The 21,178-nt window shown below is 61.0% G+C and overlaps 1 protein-coding gene across 1 annotated transcript in view; it reads left to right on the top strand.

The window, feature by feature from the left end:
- LOC309684133 (DNA-directed RNA polymerase II subunit RPB1-like) overlaps positions 1-20,685 on the top strand; it is a 35,734-nt gene extending 15,049 nt beyond the window's left edge. The window contains 23 exon segments of the mRNA XM_082500089.1: positions 97-306; positions 1,201-1,369; positions 1,850-1,944; positions 2,699-2,902; positions 3,525-3,747; positions 4,456-4,639; positions 5,418-5,589; positions 6,228-6,333; positions 7,061-7,266; positions 8,285-8,509; positions 9,394-9,640; positions 10,340-10,440; positions 10,536-10,640; positions 11,181-11,363; positions 11,854-12,057; positions 14,592-14,714; positions 14,716-14,779; positions 15,628-15,677; positions 15,679-15,746; positions 16,629-16,774; positions 18,953-19,524; positions 19,526-19,549; positions 19,551-20,685. Of these exon segments, the coding sequence (XP_082356215.1) occupies positions 97-306; positions 1,201-1,369; positions 1,850-1,944; positions 2,699-2,902; positions 3,525-3,747; positions 4,456-4,639; positions 5,418-5,589; positions 6,228-6,333; positions 7,061-7,266; positions 8,285-8,509; positions 9,394-9,640; positions 10,340-10,440; positions 10,536-10,640; positions 11,181-11,363; positions 11,854-12,057; positions 14,592-14,714; positions 14,716-14,779; positions 15,628-15,677; positions 15,679-15,746; positions 16,629-16,774; positions 18,953-19,524; positions 19,526-19,549; positions 19,551-20,111 (4,242 nt within the window). The 3' untranslated portion in view covers positions 20,112-20,685.
- Positions 20,686-21,178: the final 493 nt, after the last annotated feature.

Here is a 21,178-nt window from a genome sequence, read left to right as displayed (position 1 = left end):
TGGAGAAGGTTTTTTTTGGGGTGTGGGGCACCTTCGTGCCGCGGCCGTTTTTCGGGGGGAAGGGACGTCGCTGATGGGGCTGTCCTCCGCCTTCAGGGGGAGGTGATGAACCTGTTGATGTTCCTCTCGACGTGGGACGGGAAAGTGCCTCAACCCGCCATCCTGAAGCCGCGGCCCCTCTGGACGGGCAAACAGATCTTCTCCCTCATCATCCCCGGTCACATCAACTGCATCCGCACCCACAGCACCCACCCCGATGACGAGGACAGCGGACCCTACAAGCACATCTCCCCCGGGGACACCAAGGTATGGGGTTGGGGGGGGGACACAGGCCAAGGGACGGCCTTGGGGTGGAGGGAAGAGGGGAGGGGAGGAGGTTTTGGGGTGGTTGGGGGGCCCTTGGGTGGATGGTGGGTGCTCTGGGGCGGGTTGGTGGGACATGAAGGTGCTCTGAGGGGTTTGGGGGGACTTGGGGATGGTCTGGAGGTCTTGGGGGGGCACCAGGGTGCTCCGGGGTGGCTTGGTGGGACCTAAGGGTGTTCTGGGGGGGGGTGGCGAGGCGTAAAGGTGGTCTGGGGGGTCTTGGTGGGCCATGGGGATGGTCTGGAGGGGCTTGGGGGTGCTCTGGGGGAGTTGGTGGGACATGAGGGTGCTCTTGGTGAGACATGAGGGTGGTTTGGGGGTGTTTGGGGGTGCTCTAGGGGGGGTTGGTGGGATTTGGGGATGGTTTGTGGGACATGGAGATGGTCTGGGGGGGCTTGGGGGTGCTCTAGGAGGGGTTGGTGGGACTTGGGGATGGTCTTGGGGGGCTTGGTGGAACCTAAGGGTGCTCTGGGGGGGATTGGTGGGACATGGGGGTGGTCTGTGGGGGGGCTGGTGGGACATCGGAATGGTCTGGGGGGGCTTCATGGGCCATGGGGATGGTCAGGGGTTGGTTGGTGGGACCTGAGGGTGCTCTTGGTGTGACATGGAGGTCTGGGGGCATTTGGGGGTGCTCTGGGGGGGGATTGTTAGAACTTGGGGGTGCCTGAGGTGGGGTCCCAGTTTTGGGTGAGCCTCGTGGTTGGGTGACGGAGGTGCAGAGGACCCTCCGGAGTGGCTGGAGGCCACCAGGGTTCTCCGGGGTGGTTGGGTGAAGCACGGAGAGGGGTGGAGATTTGGCGGGGGGGTGGGGAGTCGCTGACACCCCCTTCTCGGTAGGTGGTGGTGGAGAACGGAGAGCTGATCATGGGCATCCTCTGCAAGAAGTCGTTGGGGACCTCAGCGGGTTCTTTGGTCCATATCTCCTACCTGGAGATGGGCCACGACACCACCCGCCTCTTCTACAGCAACATCCAAACCGTCATCAACAATTGGCTCCTCATCGAGGGTCAGCGCGGGGGAGGGGATGTGGGGGGGGATCAGTGGGGTGGGGGTGTGTGGGCCCCTCTTGATGGCACAAAATGTGTGGGGTGGTGATCATCTGGGGAACCCTCTCGGTGGGGCAGAGGGGAGTTGGGTCTCCGTGGGGCTCTTGGACGCTGTTTGTGAGGACAACGTGGAGTTGGGTGTTCTTGAGGGGGGGCTGGACCCCTTTTTTGGGGGGTTGGGTGTATCTTGGACCCCCTTTTTTGACCTTAGGAGGACCTCATTGTCTACTGGGGGGGGGGCTCGGACCTCCTTTTGGGGTCTCTTGACCCAGATATCTCTTCTGGGGTCAGGAGAACGTGGCAGAGGATTGATTTTAGAGTGAAGAACACCATGGGGGGGGGGACGACGGACGGACACAAGATATAGGGTGGGGGTCACCCTGAGGTGGGGAGCACCCAACTGACCACCCCCCCACCCTTCATTTGTGTCCCTCCTCAAGGTCACACCATCGGCATCGGGGACTCCATCGCTGACGCGAAGACCTACCAGGACATCCAGAACACCATCAAGAAGGCCAAACAGGATGTCATTGAGGTGGGGGGGAGGTTCCCTGAGGTTTTGGGGGGATTCCCCAAGGTTTTTGGGGGGTGGGGTGGGTGTCTGAGCAATGCTTTGAGATCACTCTGTTGGAATTTGGGGGCTCCTTTTGGTTGGAGGGGGCCCTGCGGGATCTCGGGGGCTGATTTGGGGTGGATTTGGGGTTCTCCGTGGTTCTTGGGATCTCCCTTGGTGATGCCGCTGAGGTTGGGGGGTACCTCCAAGGGGATTTTTGGGGTGTTTTGTGATGGTTTTGGGTACCTCCTGTGTCTCTGCAGGGTTTTGGGGTGCCCCCCATGATGCTGTGGGGTGGGGCGATTTAGGGTTCTCCCTGGGGTTTTTGTAGCATCTTTCATGATCCTGGACTGTTTTGGGGCGCTCCGTGCAGTTTTAGGGCACCCCCAGTGGTACCAGGAAGGTTTTTGGGGTGCTCCCTGGGGATTTAGAGGATCCCTGGTTCCCCTGGGACATTTTTGGGGTGCTTCCCGGCATTTTGGAGTGTCCCTGGTTCCCTTGGGAGATTTTGGGGTCCTTTCCAGGTTTCAGGACCATCACCAGTGACTATGGGAAGGTTTTGGGGGGCTCCCCAGGGTTTTGGAGTCTCCACAGTTCCCTTGGGAGATTTTGGGGTCCTTCCTGGTGTTTTGGGTCATCAGTAGTGACCCCGGGACATCTTGGGGCGCTCTGGGGGTTTTCAGGGTGCCCCAGTGACGCCGTTGGGGGGGGGGGTGTGTCCCGGTGGGGGTGACAGGTCATCGAGAAGGCCCACAACAACGAGCTGGAGCCCACTCCGGGGAACACGCTGCGCCAGACCTTCGAGAACCAGGTCAACCGGATCCTCAACGATGCCCGAGACAAGACGGGTTCCTCCGCCCAGAAGTCTCTCTCCGAGTACAACAACTTCAAGTCCATGGTGGTGTCGGGGGCCAAAGGCTCCAAAATCAACATCTCCCAGGTATCGGGGGGCCCTATGGGGTCTTGGGGGACTCCTATGGGGTCTCGGGGAGGTGCTAGGGGGATCTCTGAGGGGTTTGGGATGGTTCCTATTGGGTTTTGTAGATGTTGGTGGGGTTGTCTTGGGTGTCTGTGGTGGTTTTGGGCACCAGGAGCTTCAAGATGAGCATCTCCCAGGGATTGGGGGGGCCTATGGGGTCTTGGGGAACCCCTGTGGGGGTCTCTGGGAGGTGCCAGGAGGATCTCAGTGGGGTTTGGGAGGTTTCTTGTTGGGTTTTGTAGATCTCTGGGGGATTTGTGGTGGTGTTGGGCACCAGGAGCTCTAAGATGAGGACCTCCTAGGTATTGGGGGTGCCCTATGAGGTCTTGAGGGACCCCTATGGGGTCTCAGGGAGCTCCTGTGGGGTCTGGTGGATCTCAGGAGGATGTCAGTGGGATTTGGGATGGTTCCTGATGGATTTTGTAGACCTTTGTGATGTCTTTTTTGGGATCTGTGGCGGTATTGGGCACCAGGAGCTCCAAGATGAGCACCTCCCAGAGATTGGGGTGCCCTATGAGGTGTTGATGGACCCCTCTGAGGTCCTCCCCCCAACCGTGATGTCCTTCTCCAACCTCTGTGGTAGGTCATTGCGGTTGTGGGGCAGCAGAACGTGGAAGGGAAGCGGATCCCCTTTGGTTTCAAGCACCGTACGTTGCCCCACTTCATCAAAGACGATTACGGCCCTGAAAGTCGGGGTTTCGTGGAGAACTCCTACTTGGCCGGTCTCACCCCCACCGAGTTCTTCTTCCACGCCATGGGTGGGCGAGAAGGTCTTATCGACACCGCCGTCAAGACAGCAGAAACGGGTCAGTCCACCCCCCAGAAATCCCCCTCCCAAAAGGTTCTCCCATATTCTCTGTGTGCCCCATAACCGTGGTGGACCCATCTTTGTGGTGGGAGGTCACCGGGGATTGGTGGGGTCTTCACCCGAGTTATGCAAACCTTCTGCGATGTGTCTGCCCCACACCTCGTTGTGGGGGTCTGCTGGGACCTGTGCGCCCCGAACCCTCCCCAGATGCCTCCTGGGGCCACCAAAGCCCTCCAGGACCCCCAGTCCCTCCCCACAGCCCCCTGTGGCCCCATCTCTTCCCCCCAGGGACTCTCAGAGCTTCCCCATGGAGCCACCAAGGGACCCCCAAGACCCTCCCCAGATGTCTCCTCGGGACCTCTGATGTTCTTCAGGACCCCCAACCCTTCCCCAGAGCCCCTTGTGTCCCCTTCTGTGCCCCCCAGGGACACTCGGACCTTCCCCATGGATCTCTGTGTTCCCCACCTTTCCTTCCTGGAGCCACCAAGGGATCTCCAAAGCCTCCCCAGATGCCCCCCAGAGCCCTGTAGGACCCCCAACCCTTCTCCCTATCCCCTTGTTGCCCCCAGAGATTCCTGTGTCCCCACATTTCTTCTCTGGAGCCACTCAAGGACCACTAAACCCTCCCTAGATGCCTCCTGGGGATACCCTCAAAGCTCTCCAAGCCCCCCAGGGGTGACCATGTGTCCCCTCATCCCCCTCGCAGGGTACATCCAACGGCGTCTGATCAAATCGATGGAATCGGTGATGGTGAAGTATGATGCCACTGTCCGGAACTCCATCAACCAGGTGGTTCAACTGCGCTACGGAGAGGACGGGCTGGCGGGCGAGAGCGTCGAGTTCCAGAACTTGGCCACCCTCAAACCCTCCAACAAGGCCTTCGAGAAGAAGTGAGGGGCCACCCACATGTGGGTTTTTGGGGTGGGATGGACTTCTAGGGGGACCAGAAGCCATCTGCCCTGGAGCCGAGCCCCTTTTGGGCTCCTTGAGTTGCTCCTTCCAAGAGTTGGACCCATCTTGGGGTCCCTCAAGCTGCTTTTCCCCAAATTGGGGCACATTTTGGGGTCCTCGAGATGCTTCTCCCCAGAGCTGGACCCATTTTGATGTCCCCAAGATGCTCCTGCCTAAACTGGGGAGCATTTTCGGGTCCCCAAACTGTTCTTCAACAAATTGGTGTCCACATTGGTGTCCCCAAGCTGCTCCTCCCCAACGTAGGCTCCGTTTTGGTGTCCCCAAGCTGCTTCTCCCCAACGTGGGCTCCGTTTTGGTGTCCCCACGCTGCTCCTCCCAAAATTTGGGCATGTTTTGGTGTCCTCAAGCTGTTCCTGCCCATCTTGGAGCCCATGTTGATGTCCCCAAGCTGCATGTCTCCAAAGTTGGTGTCCTCAAGCTGCTCTTCCTCAATGTGGGTCACATTTGGGTGTCCCCAAGCTGCTCATGCCCAACATGGGCCTCCATGTTGGTGTCCCCAAGCTGCTCTTCCTCAACATGGGTCACATTTAGGTATCCCCAAGCTCCTCCTGCCCAACTTTGAACCCATGTTGATGTCCCCAAGCTGCTTCTCCCCTTCCCAACAAGCGTGTTGTCCCCATCCGTGCTCTATCCCTGGTGGCCTTGTCCCCCTTCTGCCACCAACCCCCCCCCCCCCGTTGTGTCCCACCCCTCCAGGTTCAAGTTCGACTACACCAACGAGCGGGCGCTGCGGCGGACGCTGCAGGAGGAGCTGGTGAAGGACATCCTCTCCAACGCCCACATCCAGAACGAGCTGGAGCGCGAGTTCGAGAAGATGCGGGAGGACCGCGAGGTCCTACGGGTCATCTTCCCCACCGGGGACAGCAAGGTGATCCTCTGGGGGGTGGGGGGCCCACACATGACACCCCACAACCTCATCCCCCTTTTCCTGGGCTCCCAACCACCGCTGGGGATGTCCCTGGTGGTCCCACCACCCCTTTTTTTGAGGGGTCGTTGGGTCGTTGCCCCTCTTTTGGGGTGTAGGAGGAAGCTCTGACCCCCTCCCTTTGCCCCATAGGTGGCATTTTGGGGTGCTTCCCCCCCATCCTGGCCCCTTTTTGGGGTGTAGCAGGAAGCCATGACCCCCTTTGCTTACAGGTACCCATTTTGGGGTGCTGCCCTCCCCCCCCAGCTCCCCTTTTTGGGGTGCTGGCCCTCTCCATGGCCCAAATGTGGGGCAACCAACCCCAAATCTCCCTTCTTGGTGTATGTTCACTTACGGCAGCCCAAATTTTGGGGTCCTGGTGCCTAATTTGGGGGTGCTGACCTCCCATTTTAGGGCATGGAATCCCCGTACCCCTGCTTTGGAGGTGCAGACCCCCAAGACCCCTATTTTTGGGGGCTAGCCCAGACTTTTTAGGGCATATGTACCACTGTGGCCCCGTTTTGGGGTGTTGACCCCCCATTTTGGGGTCCTGATGCCCCTTTTCGGGGTGCTGACCCCCTGTTTCCCCACCTCCCCCCAAGGTCGTGCTCCCCTGTAACCTCCTGCGCATGATCTGGAACGCTCAGAAGATTTTCCACATCAACTCCCGCCTCCCCTCCGACCTGCACCCCGTCAAGGTGGTGGAGGGTAAGTTGGGGGGACCCTTCCCCAAATCGAAGGGGTCCCATGTGTTGGGGGGAGATTGGGGGGGACCCCGACATCCCCAGGGGGGTTCCGGGGGATCCAGGGACCTCTGTGACCCCTTAAGAAGGTCTTAGGGGGCTTTCAGGACCGTTCACGGTGCCCAGGAAGGTCCCAGGGACTTGGAGGACCCCCAGGAAAGTGCTGAGGGTCTTGGGGACCCCCCAAGGAAGGTCCCAGGGGACTTGGAGGACCCCCAGGAAGGTGCTGGGGGACTTGGAATACCTCAACAGCTCTTTGGAAGATGCTGAGGGACACACAGGACCTCTGGGAAGGTGTTGGGGGACTTGAGGAACCCCAGAAAGTCTCTGGGAGGACTTGGGGGACCCCTAGGAAGGCGTTGGGGGACTTGGAGGACCCCAACAATGCCCAGGAAGGTGCTGAGGGTCTTGGGGTCCCCCCAGGGAAGGTCCCAGGGGACTTGAGGGACCCCCAGGGAAGGTCCCAGGGGACTTGAGGGACCCCCAGGAAGGTGCTGGGGGACTTGGAGGACCTCAACAGCTCTTTGGAAGATGCTGAGGGACATGCAGGACATCTGGGATGATGTTGGGAGACTTGAGGAACCCCAGAAAGGCTTTGGGATGACTTGAGGAACGCTGGGAAGGTGTTGTGGGGCTTGGGGACCCCCCTGAACCATCTGTCCTCCCCCCAACACCCCGTTATTGCCATCAAGGGGTGAAGGAGCTGAGCCGCAAACTGGTGATCGTCAACGGGGACGACCCGCTGAGCCGTCAGGCGCAGGAGAACGCCACTCTCCTCTTCAACATCCACCTCCGCTCCACCCTCTGCAGCCGCCGCATGGTGGAGGAGTTCCGCCTCAGCGGGGAGGCCTTCGACTGGCTGCTGGGGGAGATCGAGTCCAAGTTCAACCAGGCCATCGTGAGTGGGGTTTGGGGGTGAGATCCGGGGGTTTGGGGGTGAGATCCGGGGGTTTGGGGGTGAGATCCGGGGGTTTGGGGGTGAGATCCGGGGGTTTTGGGGGCCTCTGGGGGTCAGATCCTGGGATTTAGGGGTCAGATCTGGAGGTTTTGGAGGGCTCTGGGGTTTTGGGGTGAGATTCAGGGGTTTAGGGGTCAGATTTGGGGGTTTTGGGGGCCTCTGGGGATCAGATCCTGGGATTTAGGGGTCAGTTCTGGAGGTTTTGGAGGGCTCTGGGGTTTTGGGGTCAGATCCCGGAATTTAGGGGTCAGATCTGAGGGTTTTGGGGGGCTCTGGGGGTCAGATCCTGGGATTTAGGGGTCAGATCTGGAGGTTTTGGAGGGCTCTGGGGTTTTGGGGTCAGATCTGAGGGTTTTGGGGGGCTCTGGGAGTCAGATCCTGGGATTTAGGGGTCAGATCTGGAGGTTTTGGAGGGCTTTGGGGTTTTGGGGTCAGATCTGGGGGTTTTGGGGTCAGATCTGGGGGTTTTGGGGTCAGATCTGGGGGTTTTGGGGTCAGATCTGGGGGTTTTGGGGTCAGATCTGGGGGTTTTGGGGGGCTCTGGGGGTTTTGGGGGGCTCTGGGGGTTTGGGTTGAGATCCTGGGGTCTGGAGATGAAATTTAGGGGCTTTGGGGGGCAGTTAGGGGGCAATTTTGAGTCTAGATTCATGAGATTCTTGAAGCCACATCTAGGAGGGCTTTGGGTCTGGACCCGGGCTGGGTTTGGGGACACCCTGTGTCCCCCCAGCTGCCCCCTGGGGAGATGTGGGGCGGGGGGGGGTGGTGGTGGTGGGGGTGGTGTGGTGACAGATCTGAGGGTTTAGGACCAGATTTGGGTAATTCTTTAATGGGGATTTGGGCCAATTTGGAGTGCAGATCTGGAACCCATTCTTGAAGCCACATCTAGGAGGGCTTTGGGTGCAGCTGCGGGATGGTTTTGGGGTCCCTCCTGACACCTTGTGTCTGTGTCCCCCCCCAGGCGCACCCCGGGGAGATGGTGGGGGCGCTGGCGGCCCAGTCGCTGGGTGAACCCGCCACCCAGATGACCCTCAACACCTTCCACTACGCCGGAGTCTCGGCCAAGAACGTCACCTTGGGTGTCCCCCGTCTCAAGGAACTCATCAACATCTCCAAGAAGCCCAAAACGCCGTCGCTCACCGTTTTCCTGCTGGGTCAGAGCGCCCGTGATGCCGAACGGGCCAAGGTGGGGCCACCGTGGGGATGGGGGGAGGCTGTGGGGAGGGGGAGGTGGGAGGTGGTGGAGGGGGAGGAGCAGCAGGAACGTGGGTCCTGTGCTTTCCCTGTCTTGAGTTGGGTGGGGGTCCTGGGCTGGGGTGGCCCCGTGATGGTCTCGTGGTGTCCACACAGTTCTGGGGCGGCCCCATGGCTTCATCCTCCCACGGTGGCCCTGGGGCGGCCCCATGGCTTCATCCTCCCACGGTGGCCTTGGGGCGGCCCCATGGCTTCATCCTCCCACGGTGGCCCTGTGGTGGCCCCATGGCTTCATCCTCCCACGGTGGCCCTGTGGTGGCCCCATGGCTTCATCCTCCCACGGTGGCCCTGTGGTGGCCCCATGGCTTTGTGTTCCTGCCATGTCCATGCAGTCTTGTGGTGGCCCCATGGCTTTGTGGTGGCCCCATGGCTTTGTGGTGGCCCCATGGCTTTGTGGTGGCCCCATGGCTTTGTGTCCCCTCTGTCCACTCAGCTCTGTGGTGGACCCATGGCTTCATGATCTCCTGGCCCCTGTGGTGGTTCCCATGATATCTCCCACATCCCCATGTTCTCCTTCGTTGGATCCCCATGTTGCCTCCCATGTCCTCCATGTCATCCTCGTATCCTCCATCCCCGAGTCCCCATGTCATCTCCCATGTCCTCATGCCATTCCCATGTTCTCCGTCCTTGGATCCCCATGTCATCTCCCGTGTCCTCCATCCCTGAATCCCCGTACCATCTCCCATGTTCTCCATCCCGACGTTCTCCATCCCTGCATCCCCCTGCCGTCCCACCGCATCCTCCGTCCCGCCGTCCCCGTTGCCACCTCCCGCATCCCCGTGCCGTCCCCGCGCTGACACCGTGTCACCCCTCCAGGACATCTTGTGCCGCCTGGAGCACACCACTCTGCGCAAGGTGACGGCCAACACCGCCATCTACTACGACCCCAACCCTCAGAGCACGGTGGTGGCTGAGGACCAGGAATGGGTCAACGTCTACTACGAGATGCCCGACTTTGATGTCAGCCGCATCTCGCCTTGGCTGCTCCGCGTCGAGCTTGACCGCAAGCACATGACCGACCGCAAGCTCACCATGGAGCAGATCGCCGAGAAGATCAATGCCGGTGAGTCCGTGGGGCACACTCTGGGGGGGGGGGGGGTTGTCTTTGGGGGGGTCCTGGGTGAGCCTTGAGGGCATCTGGAGGACCTTTGGGGGCACCTGGGTGAGCATTGAAGGCGCTAGGGAAGACTTGGGGGTCGTGGAGGGCCTTTGGAGGGTCTTGGGTGGGCGTGGAGAGCATCTGGGGGGACTTTGGCGGGTCCTGGGTAAGCTTTGAGGGCATCTGAAGGGACTTAGGGGGGTCCTGGGTGAGCGTGGAGAGCATCTGGGAGTCTTTGGGGGGTCCTGGGTGAGCCTTGAGGGCATCTGGGGAGCTTTTGGGGTGTCCTTGGTGAGTATGGAGAGCACTAGGGAAGAGTCGGAGGTCCTGGGTGAGCCTTGAGAGCATCTGGAAGACCTTTGGGGGGACCTGGGTGAGCACTGAAGGCAATGGGGAAGAGTTGGGGGTCCGGGAGGGCCTTTGGAGGGCCTCGGGTGAACGTGGAGAGCATCTGGGGGGACTTTGGGGAGACCTGGGTGAGCTTTGAGGGCATCTAGGGGGACTTTAGGGACCTTTGGGGGCCCTAGGGAAGACTTGGGGGTCCTGGGAGACCCACCACGCTCCATGGTGACCTTTGTGGCGGGGTCCTGAGTGATCATGGAGGGCCTTTGGGTGGCCGACCAGGTGACTGGGGTGTCAACCCCGTGTCCTCTCTTCCTCCAGGTTTTGGGGACGACCTCAACTGCATCTTCAACGATGACAACGCGGAGAAGTTGGTGCTGCGCATCCGCATCATGAACAGCGACGAGAACAAGATGCAGGAGGTGGGGACAGGGCCGGGGGCACCCGTGGGTGGGGGGTGGCGGGGACACCACGCGGGCTGGGTGTCACCTCCCCCTGTCCCCTTTGATGTCCCCAGGAGGAGGAGGTGGTGGACAAGATGGATGACGACGTCTTCTTGCGCTGCATCGAGTCCAACATGTTGACGGACATGACGCTGCAGGGCATCGAGCAGATCAGCAAGGTGGGGGGACGGCGGGGGCACCCGTGGGTGCTCAGGGAGGTGCCGGGAGTCCTGGTGGGTCTTGAGGAGCACTTGGAAGTTCTCTGTGGTGACCTTTAGATGAAGGACGTGCACAGTGACACCTGTAGGCAGCTAAGGAGGTCCATGGCTGCGTGGGGTGTCCCCCAGGTAGCACCCATGGGTGCTCCTGTGTGTGTCGGAGCTCCTGGTGGGTCTTGAGGAGCACTTGGAAGTTCTCTGTGGTGACCTTTAGATGAAGGACGTGCACAATGACACCTGTAGGCAGCTAAGGAGGTCCATGGCTGCGCGGGGTGTCCCCCAGGTAGCACCCATGGGTCCTCATGTGGGTGCCGGGGTTCCTGGTGGATCTGGAGGAGCACGTGATGTTTTCCATGAGCACGTTCAGGAGGCTCAGGGTGCTCACGGTGATACTGGTAGATGCATTTGAAGGTCTGAGACTGACCGGGGTGTCCCCCCGGCCACCCGAGGAGCACCCATGGGTGCCACTAACCCCTTCTTCCCTTCCTCCCTCCACCCAAGGTGTACATGCACCTACCGCAGACGGACAACAAGAAGAAGATCATCATCACTGAGGATGGGGAGTTCAAGGCCCTCCAGGAGTGGATCCTGGAGACAGACGGCGTCAGCCTCATGCGGGTGTTGAGCGAGAAGGACGTGGACCCCGTCCGCACCACCTCCAACGACATCGTGGAGATCTTCACCGTGAGTTGGGGGGTGCCCGGACACCTGGGGCCTTGGGGGGGTTTGATGGACATCTGGGTCCATGGGTGCTCGAGACGTGTGGATTCCTGTGCTGGTGGGGTTCCAGAACATCTGGGTCTTTGCAGTGGTGGGGTGTGATGGACACTTGGGGTCCCCAAGATTCCCAGATAGCTGGGTGGTGGGGTTCCTGGACACTTGGGTCCTTGGGTGGTGGGGTTTGATGGACACCTGGGTCTCTGGGGTTTGGGGGCACCTGGGTGGTGGGGTTCCTGGACATCTGGGTCCATGGGTGCTCGAGACACCTAGATCCCTGTGCTGGTGGGATTCCAGAAGACCTGGGTCCTTGGGGTGGTGGGGTTTGATGGACATCTGGGTCTCTGGGGTTCAGGGACAACTGTGTGGTGGGGTTCCTGGACACCTGGGTCCATGGGTGGTGGGGTTCCTGGACACCCGGGTCCCCACCAGCCGTGGTTGTCCTCCTGTCCCGCAGGTGCTGGGGATCGAGGCGGTGCGGAAGGCGCTGGAGCGGGAGCTCTACCACGTCATCTCCTTCGACGGTTCCTACGTCAACTACCGCCACTTGGCCCTTCTCTGCGACACCATGACCTCCCGTGGCCACCTCATGGCCATCACCCGCCACGGCGTCAACCGCCAGGACACCGGGCCCCTCATGAAGTGCTCCTTCGAGGAGACGGTGGGTGGACAGAGGGGGGGTGTGGGGGTGTTGGAGGGCTTTGGGGGGCTGGAAATGGGGTTTTGGGGGTGCTGGGAGGGGGATATGGAGGGGCTGGAGGGGTTTGGGGGGGCTGGGAGGGGGATTTCGGGGTGTTGGAGGGACTTGGGAGGTGGAAACGGGGTTGGGAGAGGGGTTTGAGGGTGTTGGAGGGGTTTGGGGGGGTGGAAAAAGGGGGTTTGGGGGCGTTGGGAGGGGGGGTTTGGGGGACTGGGAAAGGGGATTTGGGGGTACTGGAGGGACTTGGGGGGCTGGGAGAGGGGTTTGAGGGTGTTGGAGGGGTTTGGGGGGTGGAAAATGAGGTTTTGAGGTGCTGAGAGGGGGATTTGGGGGTACTGGAGGGGCTTGGGGGGCTGGAAGGGGGATTTTGGTGTGTTGGAGGGGTTTTGGGGGGCTGAAAATGGGGGTTTGGGGGTACTGGGAGGGGGGTTTGGGGGTACTGGGAGGGGTTTTGGGGGACTGGGAGGGGGATTTGGGGGTGTTGGAGGAGTTTGGGGGATAGAAGGAAGTTTTGGGGGTATCGGAGGGATTTGGGGGGTTGGAAATAGGGTTTGGGGGGTGGGATGGGGTATTTTGGGGTGTCAGAAGGGTTTGTGGGATGGAAGGGGCTTTTGGGGGAGGGGTGGGGGGTATTGGAGGGGTTTTGGGGGGCTGGGAGGGGTATTTGGGGGTGTTGGAGGAGTTTGGGGGATCGAAGGGGAGTTTTGGGGGTATTGGAGGGATTTGGGGGGTTGGAAATGGGGTTTGGGGGGGTGGGATGGGGTATTTTGGGGTGTCAGAAGGGTTTGTGGGATGGGAGGGGTGGGGGGTATTGGAGGGGTTTTGGGGGGCTGGGAGGGGTATTTGGGGGTGTTGGAGGAGTTTGGGGGATCGAAGGGGAGTTTTGGGGGTATCGGAGGGATTTGGGGGGGTTGGAAATGGGGTTCGAGGGGGGTGGGACGGGGTTTTTTGGGGGTGTCAGAAGGGTTTGTGGGATGGAAGAGGGATTTGTGGGGGATTGGGTGTTACTGGAGGGGTTTTGGGGGGCTGTGAGGGGGATTTGGGGGTGTTGGAGGAGTTTGGGGGATAGAAGGAAGTTTTGGGGGTATTGGAGGGATTTGGGGGGTTGGAAATGGGGTTTGGGGGGGTGGGATGGGGTATTTTGGGGTGTCAGAAGGGTTTGTGGGATGGGAGGGGTGGGGGGTATTGGAGGGGTTTTGGGGGGCTGTGAGGGGTATTTGGGGGTGTTGGAGGAGTTTGGGGGATCGAAGGGGAGTTTTGGGGGTATCGGAGGGATTTGGGGGGGTTAGAAATGGGGTTTGAGGGGGGTGGGACGGGGTTTTTTGGGGGTGTCAGAAGGGTTTGCGGGATGGAAGAGGGATTTGGGGTTATCGGAGGGCTTTGGGGGTGGCGGAAGTTGGGGTTGAGGGCGTGGGGGGCTGGGGAGGAGGTTGTCCCCCTGAAGTTGGGGTTTTGGGGTGCAGGTGGACGTGCTGATGGAGGCGGTGGCTGAGAGGGGGATTTGGGGGGGTTGGAAATGGGGTTCGGGGGGACGGGACGGGGTTTTTTGGGGGCGTCAGAAGGGTTTGTGGGATGGAAGAGGGATTTGGGGGGGTTGGGGGGTTATTGGAGGGGTTTTGGGGGGCTGTGAGGGGGATTTGGGGGTGTTGGAGGAATTTCGGGGATAAAAGAGGAGTTTTGGGGGTATCGGAGGGATTTGGGGGGGTTGGAAATGGGGTTCGAGGGGGGTGGGATGGGGTTTTTTGGGGGTGTCAGAAGGGTTTGTGGGACGGTAGAGGGATTTTGGGGGGATTGGGTGTTATTGGAGGGGTTTTGGGGGGCTGTGAGGGGTATTTGGGGGTGTTGGAGGAATTTCAGGGATAAAAGAGGAGTTTTGGGGGTATCGGAGGGATTTGGGGTGTTGGAAATGGGGTTCGGGGGGTGGGATGGGGTTTTTTGGGGGTGTCAGAAGGGTTTGCGGGACGGAAGAGGGATTTGGGGTTATCGGAGGGCTTTGGGGGTGGCGGAAGTTGGGGTTGAGGGCGTGGGGGGCTGGGGAGGAGGTTGTCCCCCTGAAGTTGGGGTTTTGGGGTGCAGGTGGCCGTGCTGATGGAGGCGGTGGCTGAGAGGGGGATTTTTGGGGGTTGGAAATGGGGTTCGGGGGGCGGGACGGGGTTTTTTGGGGCTGTCAGAAGGGTTTGTGGGATGGAAGAGGGATTTGGGGGGGTTGGGGGGTTATTGGAGGGGTTTTGGGGGGCTGTGAGGGGGATTTGGGGGTGTTGGAGGAATTTCGGGGATAAAAGAGGAATTTTGGGGGTATTGGAGGGATTTGGGGTGTTGGAAATGGGGTTCGGGGGGGACGGGATGGGGTTTTTTTGGGGGTGTCAGAAGGGTTTGTGGGACGGAAGAGGGATTTTGGGGTTATCGGAGGGCTTTGGGGGTGGCGGAAGTTGGGGTTGAGGGCGTGGGGGGCTGGGGAGGAGGTTGTCCCCTGAAGTTGGGGTTTTGGGGTGCAGGTGGACGTGCTGATGGAGGCGGCGGCGCACGGGGAGAGCGACCCCATGAAGGGGGTGTCGGAGAACATCATGTTGGGGCAGTTGGCGCCCGCCGGCACCGGCTGCTTCGACCTCCTCCTGGACCGCCGAGAAGTGCAAACACGGCATGGAGATCCCCAGCGCCCTCCCGGGGCTCGGCGTCGGCGGGCGTAAGTCCCTCGTTTCGGGGTCCCCCCCGTGGTTTAGGGGTGGGGGTCAGCCAGATGTTGGGGTCCCCCAAGGTATGGGGACGGAGAGGGGGACGCCGTAATGGTGGTGGCGTGAAGACCCTCAAGGTCATCGTGGGGCTCGTGGCCACCATCCAGCCCCAGATGTCGGGGTTCCTCCTGAATTTCGGGGTCCCCCTGGTTGGAGGGGGGTCAGCCAGATGTTGGGATCCCCCAAGGACCCGCATCTCTGGGTCCCACGGGGACAGAGGGGGGACACTGTAATGGTGGTGGCGTGGAAGACCCTCAACATCATCGTGGGGCTCGTGGCCACCATCCAGCCCCAGATGTCGGGGTTCCTCCTGAATTTCGGGGTTCCCCCTGGTTGGGGGGGGGTCACCCAGATGTTGCGGGTCCTTGGGGATCCCATCTCTGGGTCCCACGGGGACAGGGGGGGGGGACACCATAATGGTGGTGGCGTGAAGACCCTCAACGTCATCATGGAGGTCATGGCCACCACCAGCCCCAGACATTGGGGACCCCCACAGTAGGAGGGGGAGGACCCAGATGTTGGGGTCCTCCATGGTTTGGGGGGGTCACCCAGATGCTGGGGTCCCCCAAGGACACGGACCCCTGGGTCCCACAGGGACGGAGAGGGGACACCGTGACGGTGGTGGCACGAAGACCCTCAACGTCATTATGGGGCTCGTGGCCACCACCAGCCCCAGATGTTGGGGTCCTCCCGAATTTTGGGGTCCCCCTGGTTTGGGGGGGTCATGCAGATGTTGGGGTCCCCCTGGCCACTGGGGTCCCCTAAGGTCCCCCCCCATCCCTCCTCTTTCTCTCCACAGCCACCGGAATGTTCTTCGGGTCGGCGCCCAGCCCCATGGGGGGGATGTCCCCCCGCCATGACCCCGTGGAACCAGGGTGCCACCCCCGCCTATGGGGCCTGGTCCCCCAGCGTGGGTGGGTACTGGGGGTACTGGGACAGACTGGGGGGGTGGCCCCTGGGGGGCTCTTGGGGTGGGTTAGGGGATTTGGGGGGGGGGGGTGTGGAGGGGGGCTCTGGGGTAGAACGGGGATCAGTGGGACGGTTGGGGTGCCATGGGGCAGATTGGGGTGTTTGGGGGCAGATTTGGGGTCCCTGGGGCTGTTGGGGGGGGGGGGGTTAGAGGATTGGGGGGGATTTGGGGGGGCTCTGGGGTAGATTGGGGGTCAATGGGATGGCTGGGGGGTGCCATGGGGCAGATTAGGGGTCTCGGGGGGGGGGGGGGGGGGGGGCAAATTGGGGCGTTTGGGGGCAGATTTGGGGTCCCTGAGGGCTGGAGGGGGGGGACGGACTTTGGGGTAGAATGGGAGTTAATGGGATGGCGGGGGGGGGGGGGTAAATTGGGGGTGCCGTGGGGCAGAGTGGGTGTCACTGGGGCAGACTGGGGGGCAAATTGGGGGTCCGGGGGGGAGATTTGGGATCCCAGGGGCAGGTTTATGGGGGGAGGCGGTTGGGCGTCTCAGGGGCAGTTTGGGGGGCGGGGGGGGGGGGGGGGGGGGGGCAGTTATGGGTCCCAGGGGACAGCTGTGGGTCCCGGGGGCAGTTGTGTGTCCCTGGGGCAGTTTTGGAGGGGGGGGGGGGGGTCCCAGGGGCAGTTTTAGGGCAGTTGTGAGTCCCCGGGGCAGTTTTGGGGGTGGGGTGGGGGTGTCCCAGGGGCACTTTTGGGGCAGTTGTGGGGGGGGACGGGTCCCAGGGGCAGTTTTGGAGCAGTTTCAGGGCAGTTGTGAGTCCCTGGGGCAATTTGGGGGGGCAGTTGTGAGTCTGACCCCCCCCCCTCCCCCTTTTTGCCCCCCCCCCAGGCAGCGGGATGACCCCGGGGGGCGCCGGGTTCTCCCCCAGCGCCGCCTCCGACGCCAGCGGCTTCAGCCCCGGCTACTCCCCCGCCTGGTCCCCCACCCCCGGCTCCCCCGGCTCCCCCGGCCCCGCCAGCCCCTACATCCCCTCCCCCGGTGAGTACCGCGCCCCACGGCGGCCCCACGGCGCCCCACACCTCCCCGAAACGCGCTTCCCCCCCCAAAACACCCCTCCGGTCCCTCAAAAACCAGCCTCAAACATACCAAAATGTCCCCAAAATACCCCCAAACAACCCCCCAACACCCTTCGAAACACCTTCCAACACCTCAAAACACCCCAAAACACCCCAAAACACCCACAACCAACTCCCAAACACCCCAAAACACCCACAACCAACTCCCAAACAACTCAAAACACACCAAAACACCCCAAAACACCCACAACCAACTCCCAAACACCCCAAAACACCCACAACCAACTCCCAAACAACTCAAAACACACCAAAACACCCCAAAACACCCACAACCAACTCCCAAACACCCCAAAACACCCACAAACAATTCCCAAACACCTCAAAACACCCCAAAACACCCCAAAACACCCACAACCAACTCCCAAACACCCCAAAACACCCACAACCAACTCCCAAACAACTCAAAACACACCAAAACACCCCAAAACACCCACAACCAACTCCCAAACAACTCAAAACACACCAAAACACCCCCAAACACCTACAACCAACTCCCAAACACCTCCCAAACACCCCAAAACACCCCAAAACACCCACAACCAACTCCCAAACACCCCAAAACACCCCCAACCAACTCCCCAAAACTCCCACAACCACCTCCCAAACACCCCAAAACTCACCAAAACACACCAAACACACCAAAACACCCACAACCAACTCCCAAACACCCTTCGAAACACCTTCCAACACCCCAAAACACCTCAAAACTCACCAAAACACCCCAAAACATCCTCCAACACCCCAAAACACTCTCCAACACCCCAAAACTTCTCAAAATACACCAAAACACCCACAAACAACTCCCAAACACCCCAAACCACCCCCCAACACCCAAAAACATCTCAAAACACACCAAAACACCGAAAACAACCCCCGAATACCTCGAAACACCCTCCAACACCCTAATACATCTCAAAACACTCACGAACACCCCAAAACAGCCCTTGAAGCGCCCTCCAACACTCTAAAACATCTCAAAACACACCAAAACACCCCCTGAAACACTCTCCAACATCCCAAAACATCTCAAAACACCCACAAACAACCCCTAAACACCCTCCAACACCCCCAAACACACCTTCTAACCACCCTCCACCCTGACAACACCCTACCACACACCCCACAAAACCCCTCAACACCCCCTGTCGGGGTTTGGGCTGGGTTGGCCAGTAGACAACACCCCCACAACACCCCAAAATGCCCCACGACACTGCCACAGCACCCTACAACCCCCCCAACCCACCTCAACACCCCAAAAAACTCCCAGAACACATTAACAGCCACCACCACCCCAAAACACCCTACAACGCCCCCCCTGAAAAACCGCAACTCCCCACAATGCCCTAAAGAGGCCCCACGACACCCCAATGCCTCCCCCACAATGCCCCACAACCCCCCTACACCACTCTACAACACCCCAACTTGCCCCCAGCGCCCCACAGCACCCCACGGTTCCCCCAATGCCCCCCAACAACACCCCTAAAAGACCCTAGTGCCCTCACAACACCCTCAATGCCCCACAACACCCCAGTGCTCCCAAAACACCCCACAACACAGTACACCACTCTACCAGACTCCCCGCAGCACACTGCAGCACCCCACAATGTGCCCCCCAACACCCTACAACACCCCCCTGATGCTACACAACACCCCTACAACACCCCCAAACCATCCCCACAACACCCCCCAAAGTCCCACAACACCCCAATGCCCCCAAAACACCCCACAACACACTATGCCCTACAAGACCCCCACAACAGGCTATAACACCCCACAGTGTGCCCCCACTGCCACACAACACCCAACACCACCCCAAAAGCACCCTACAGTGCTCTCACAACACTCCCAATGCCCCACAACACCCCCAAACCACCCCGCAACTTCCTACAACACCCCCAAGCGCTCTGCAACACACCCCCAGTGCCCCACAACGCTGCACAACACCCCCACACCACCTCACAATGCCACACAACTCCCCGTAACACCACCACAACACCCCTATGAGACCCCCAAAACTCCCCCCAACACCCTACAACCCCCATTTGGGGGACCCCTTGTCACTCCGCTGTCCCCTCTGCAGGCGGCGCCATGTCACCCAGCTACAGCCCGACGTCACCTGCCTACGAGCCGCGATCGCCCGGGGGCTACACCCCACAGAGCCCCAGTTACAGCCCGACGTCGCCCAGTTACAGCCCAACATCGCCCAGCTACAGCCCGACGTCACCCAACTACAGCCCCACCTCACCCAGCTACAGCCCGACGTCACCCAGCTACAGCCCAACATCGCCCAGTTACAGCCCGACTTCTCCCAGCTACAGCCCGACATCGCCCAGCTACAGCCCGACTTCGCCCAGTTACAGCCCGACTTCTCCCAGTTACAGCCCAACCTCGCCCAGCTACAGCCCGACATCACCCAGTTACAGCCCGACATCGCCCAGCTACAGTCCGACATCGCCCAGCTACAGCCCGACTTCTCCCAGTTACAGCCCAACTTCGCCCAGTTACAGCCCCACCTCGCCCAGCTACAGCCCGACTTCTCCCAGTTACAGCCCCACCAGCCCCAACTACAGCCCCACCAGCCCCAACTACACCCCGACTTCTCCCAGCTACAGCCCCACCTCTCCCAGTTACAGCCCCACCAGCCCCAACTACCACCCCAACTTCCCCCAACTACAGCCCCCACCTCCCCCAGCTACAGCCCTACCTCCCCCAGTTACAGCCCCACCTCTCCCAGTTACTCCCCCTCCAGCCCCCGCTACACCCCGCAGTCGCCCACCTACACCCCCAGCAGCCCCAGTTACAGCCCCAGCAGCCCCAGCTACAGCCCCACCTCCCCCAAGTACACCCCCACCAGCCCCAGCTACAGCCCCAGCTCCCCCGAGTACACCCCCACCAGTCCCAAGTACAGCCCCACCTCCCCCAAGTACAGCCCCACCAGCCCCAAGTACAGCCCCACATCGCCCACCTACAGCCCCACCACCCCCAAGTACAGCCCCACCTCCCCCACCTACAGCCCCACCTCCCCCGTCTACACCCCAACGAGCCCCAAGTACAGCCCCACCTCCCCCACCTACAGCCCCACCAGCCCCAAGTACAGCCCCACGTCGCCCACCTACAGCCCCACCAGCCCCAAAGGTTCCACCTACAGCCCCACGTCCCCCGGCTACAGCCCCACGTCCCCCACCTACAGCCTCACCAGCCCAGCCATCAGCCCCGACGACAGCGACGAGGACAACTGAGCCGGTCGTGGGGCTGACCCCCAAGTTGTGGGGGGTAGGGGGGACGCTGTAGTTAGCTGTCACCCCCTCAAGTTGGGGGGCTGAGCCCCAGGAGTGGCCCGCAGGTTTGGGGGGAGGGGGGGGTTGACACCTCAGTTGAGGGGTGACCCCCAAGTTGGGTGACGACCTCCAAGTTTGGTGTCACCCCCTCAAAGTGGGGGGGCGGGACAGGACAGGGGCTGACCCCCAAGTTGGGGAGAGACCCACAAGTTGGGGGGTTGATGTCTAATTTGGGGGGGTGACACCCAATTGGGGGGTAACTCCTAAGTTGGGGTTGACCTCTAAATTGGGGCTTTACCCCTAATTTGAAGGGTGACCTTCAAGTGGGGGGGGGGTGTCACCCCTAAATTGGGGGGCTGACCCCCAAATTGGGGGCTGACACTTAAATTTGGGGGTGCCCCCTAAGTTGGGGGGTGACCCCTAAATTTGGGGGTGATCCCCAAGTGGGGGGGGGGAGGGGCAGGCAGGGGAGGCCCCCCCTGTTTTGGGGGTGTCGGGGGTGAGGTGTAATTTATGGGTGTCATTAGTTAATGATGTTAATGAGAAAAAGGGGAGGGGGAATGAGGTGGGGGGTCGGGGGGGGGATGGGGCACCCCCTGGTGGTGGGTTCGGGGTGGGGGAGGGGTCGTTCACTCCTTCCCCCCCTCCTTTTCTTTGGGTGTTTTCATGTATTTGGGGGGGGGGGGGGGGGGGGGGGGAGGGGAACCGGTGGGAATTTTCGCTTTTTGGGGGAAATAAAGACTTTTACTCATTTTCAACTCCGGCTCCGGGTGTGGGTTTTTTGGGGGAGGGTACGCGGGGGGTCGGGGGACCCCTATTTCTCCCCCGAAAAGGGGATCCAGGCGTCCGGGACCCCCCCGAAACCCCCATAAAAGTGACGCAGCCGTGCGGGGACCCCCATCCCCCCCCCCCCCCCCAAAGGGGACCCAGATGTCCGAGTAACCCCCTTCCCCCCCCCCCAAATCTGCCTGGTGGGGCACCCATGGGTGCTTGGGGGGGGGAGGGGGAGGAGGCTGTACAAAAATAGG

Source organism: Vanellus vanellus (assembly GCF_965231255.1).
Source record: "Vanellus vanellus genome assembly, contig: HAP1_SCAFFOLD_1513, whole genome shotgun sequence".
Lineage (NCBI taxonomy): Eukaryota > Metazoa > Chordata > Aves > Charadriiformes > Charadriidae > Vanellus > Vanellus vanellus.
The sequence above is the reverse complement of the archived record's forward strand: the minus strand, read 5'-3'. Positions and strand labels throughout refer to the sequence as shown.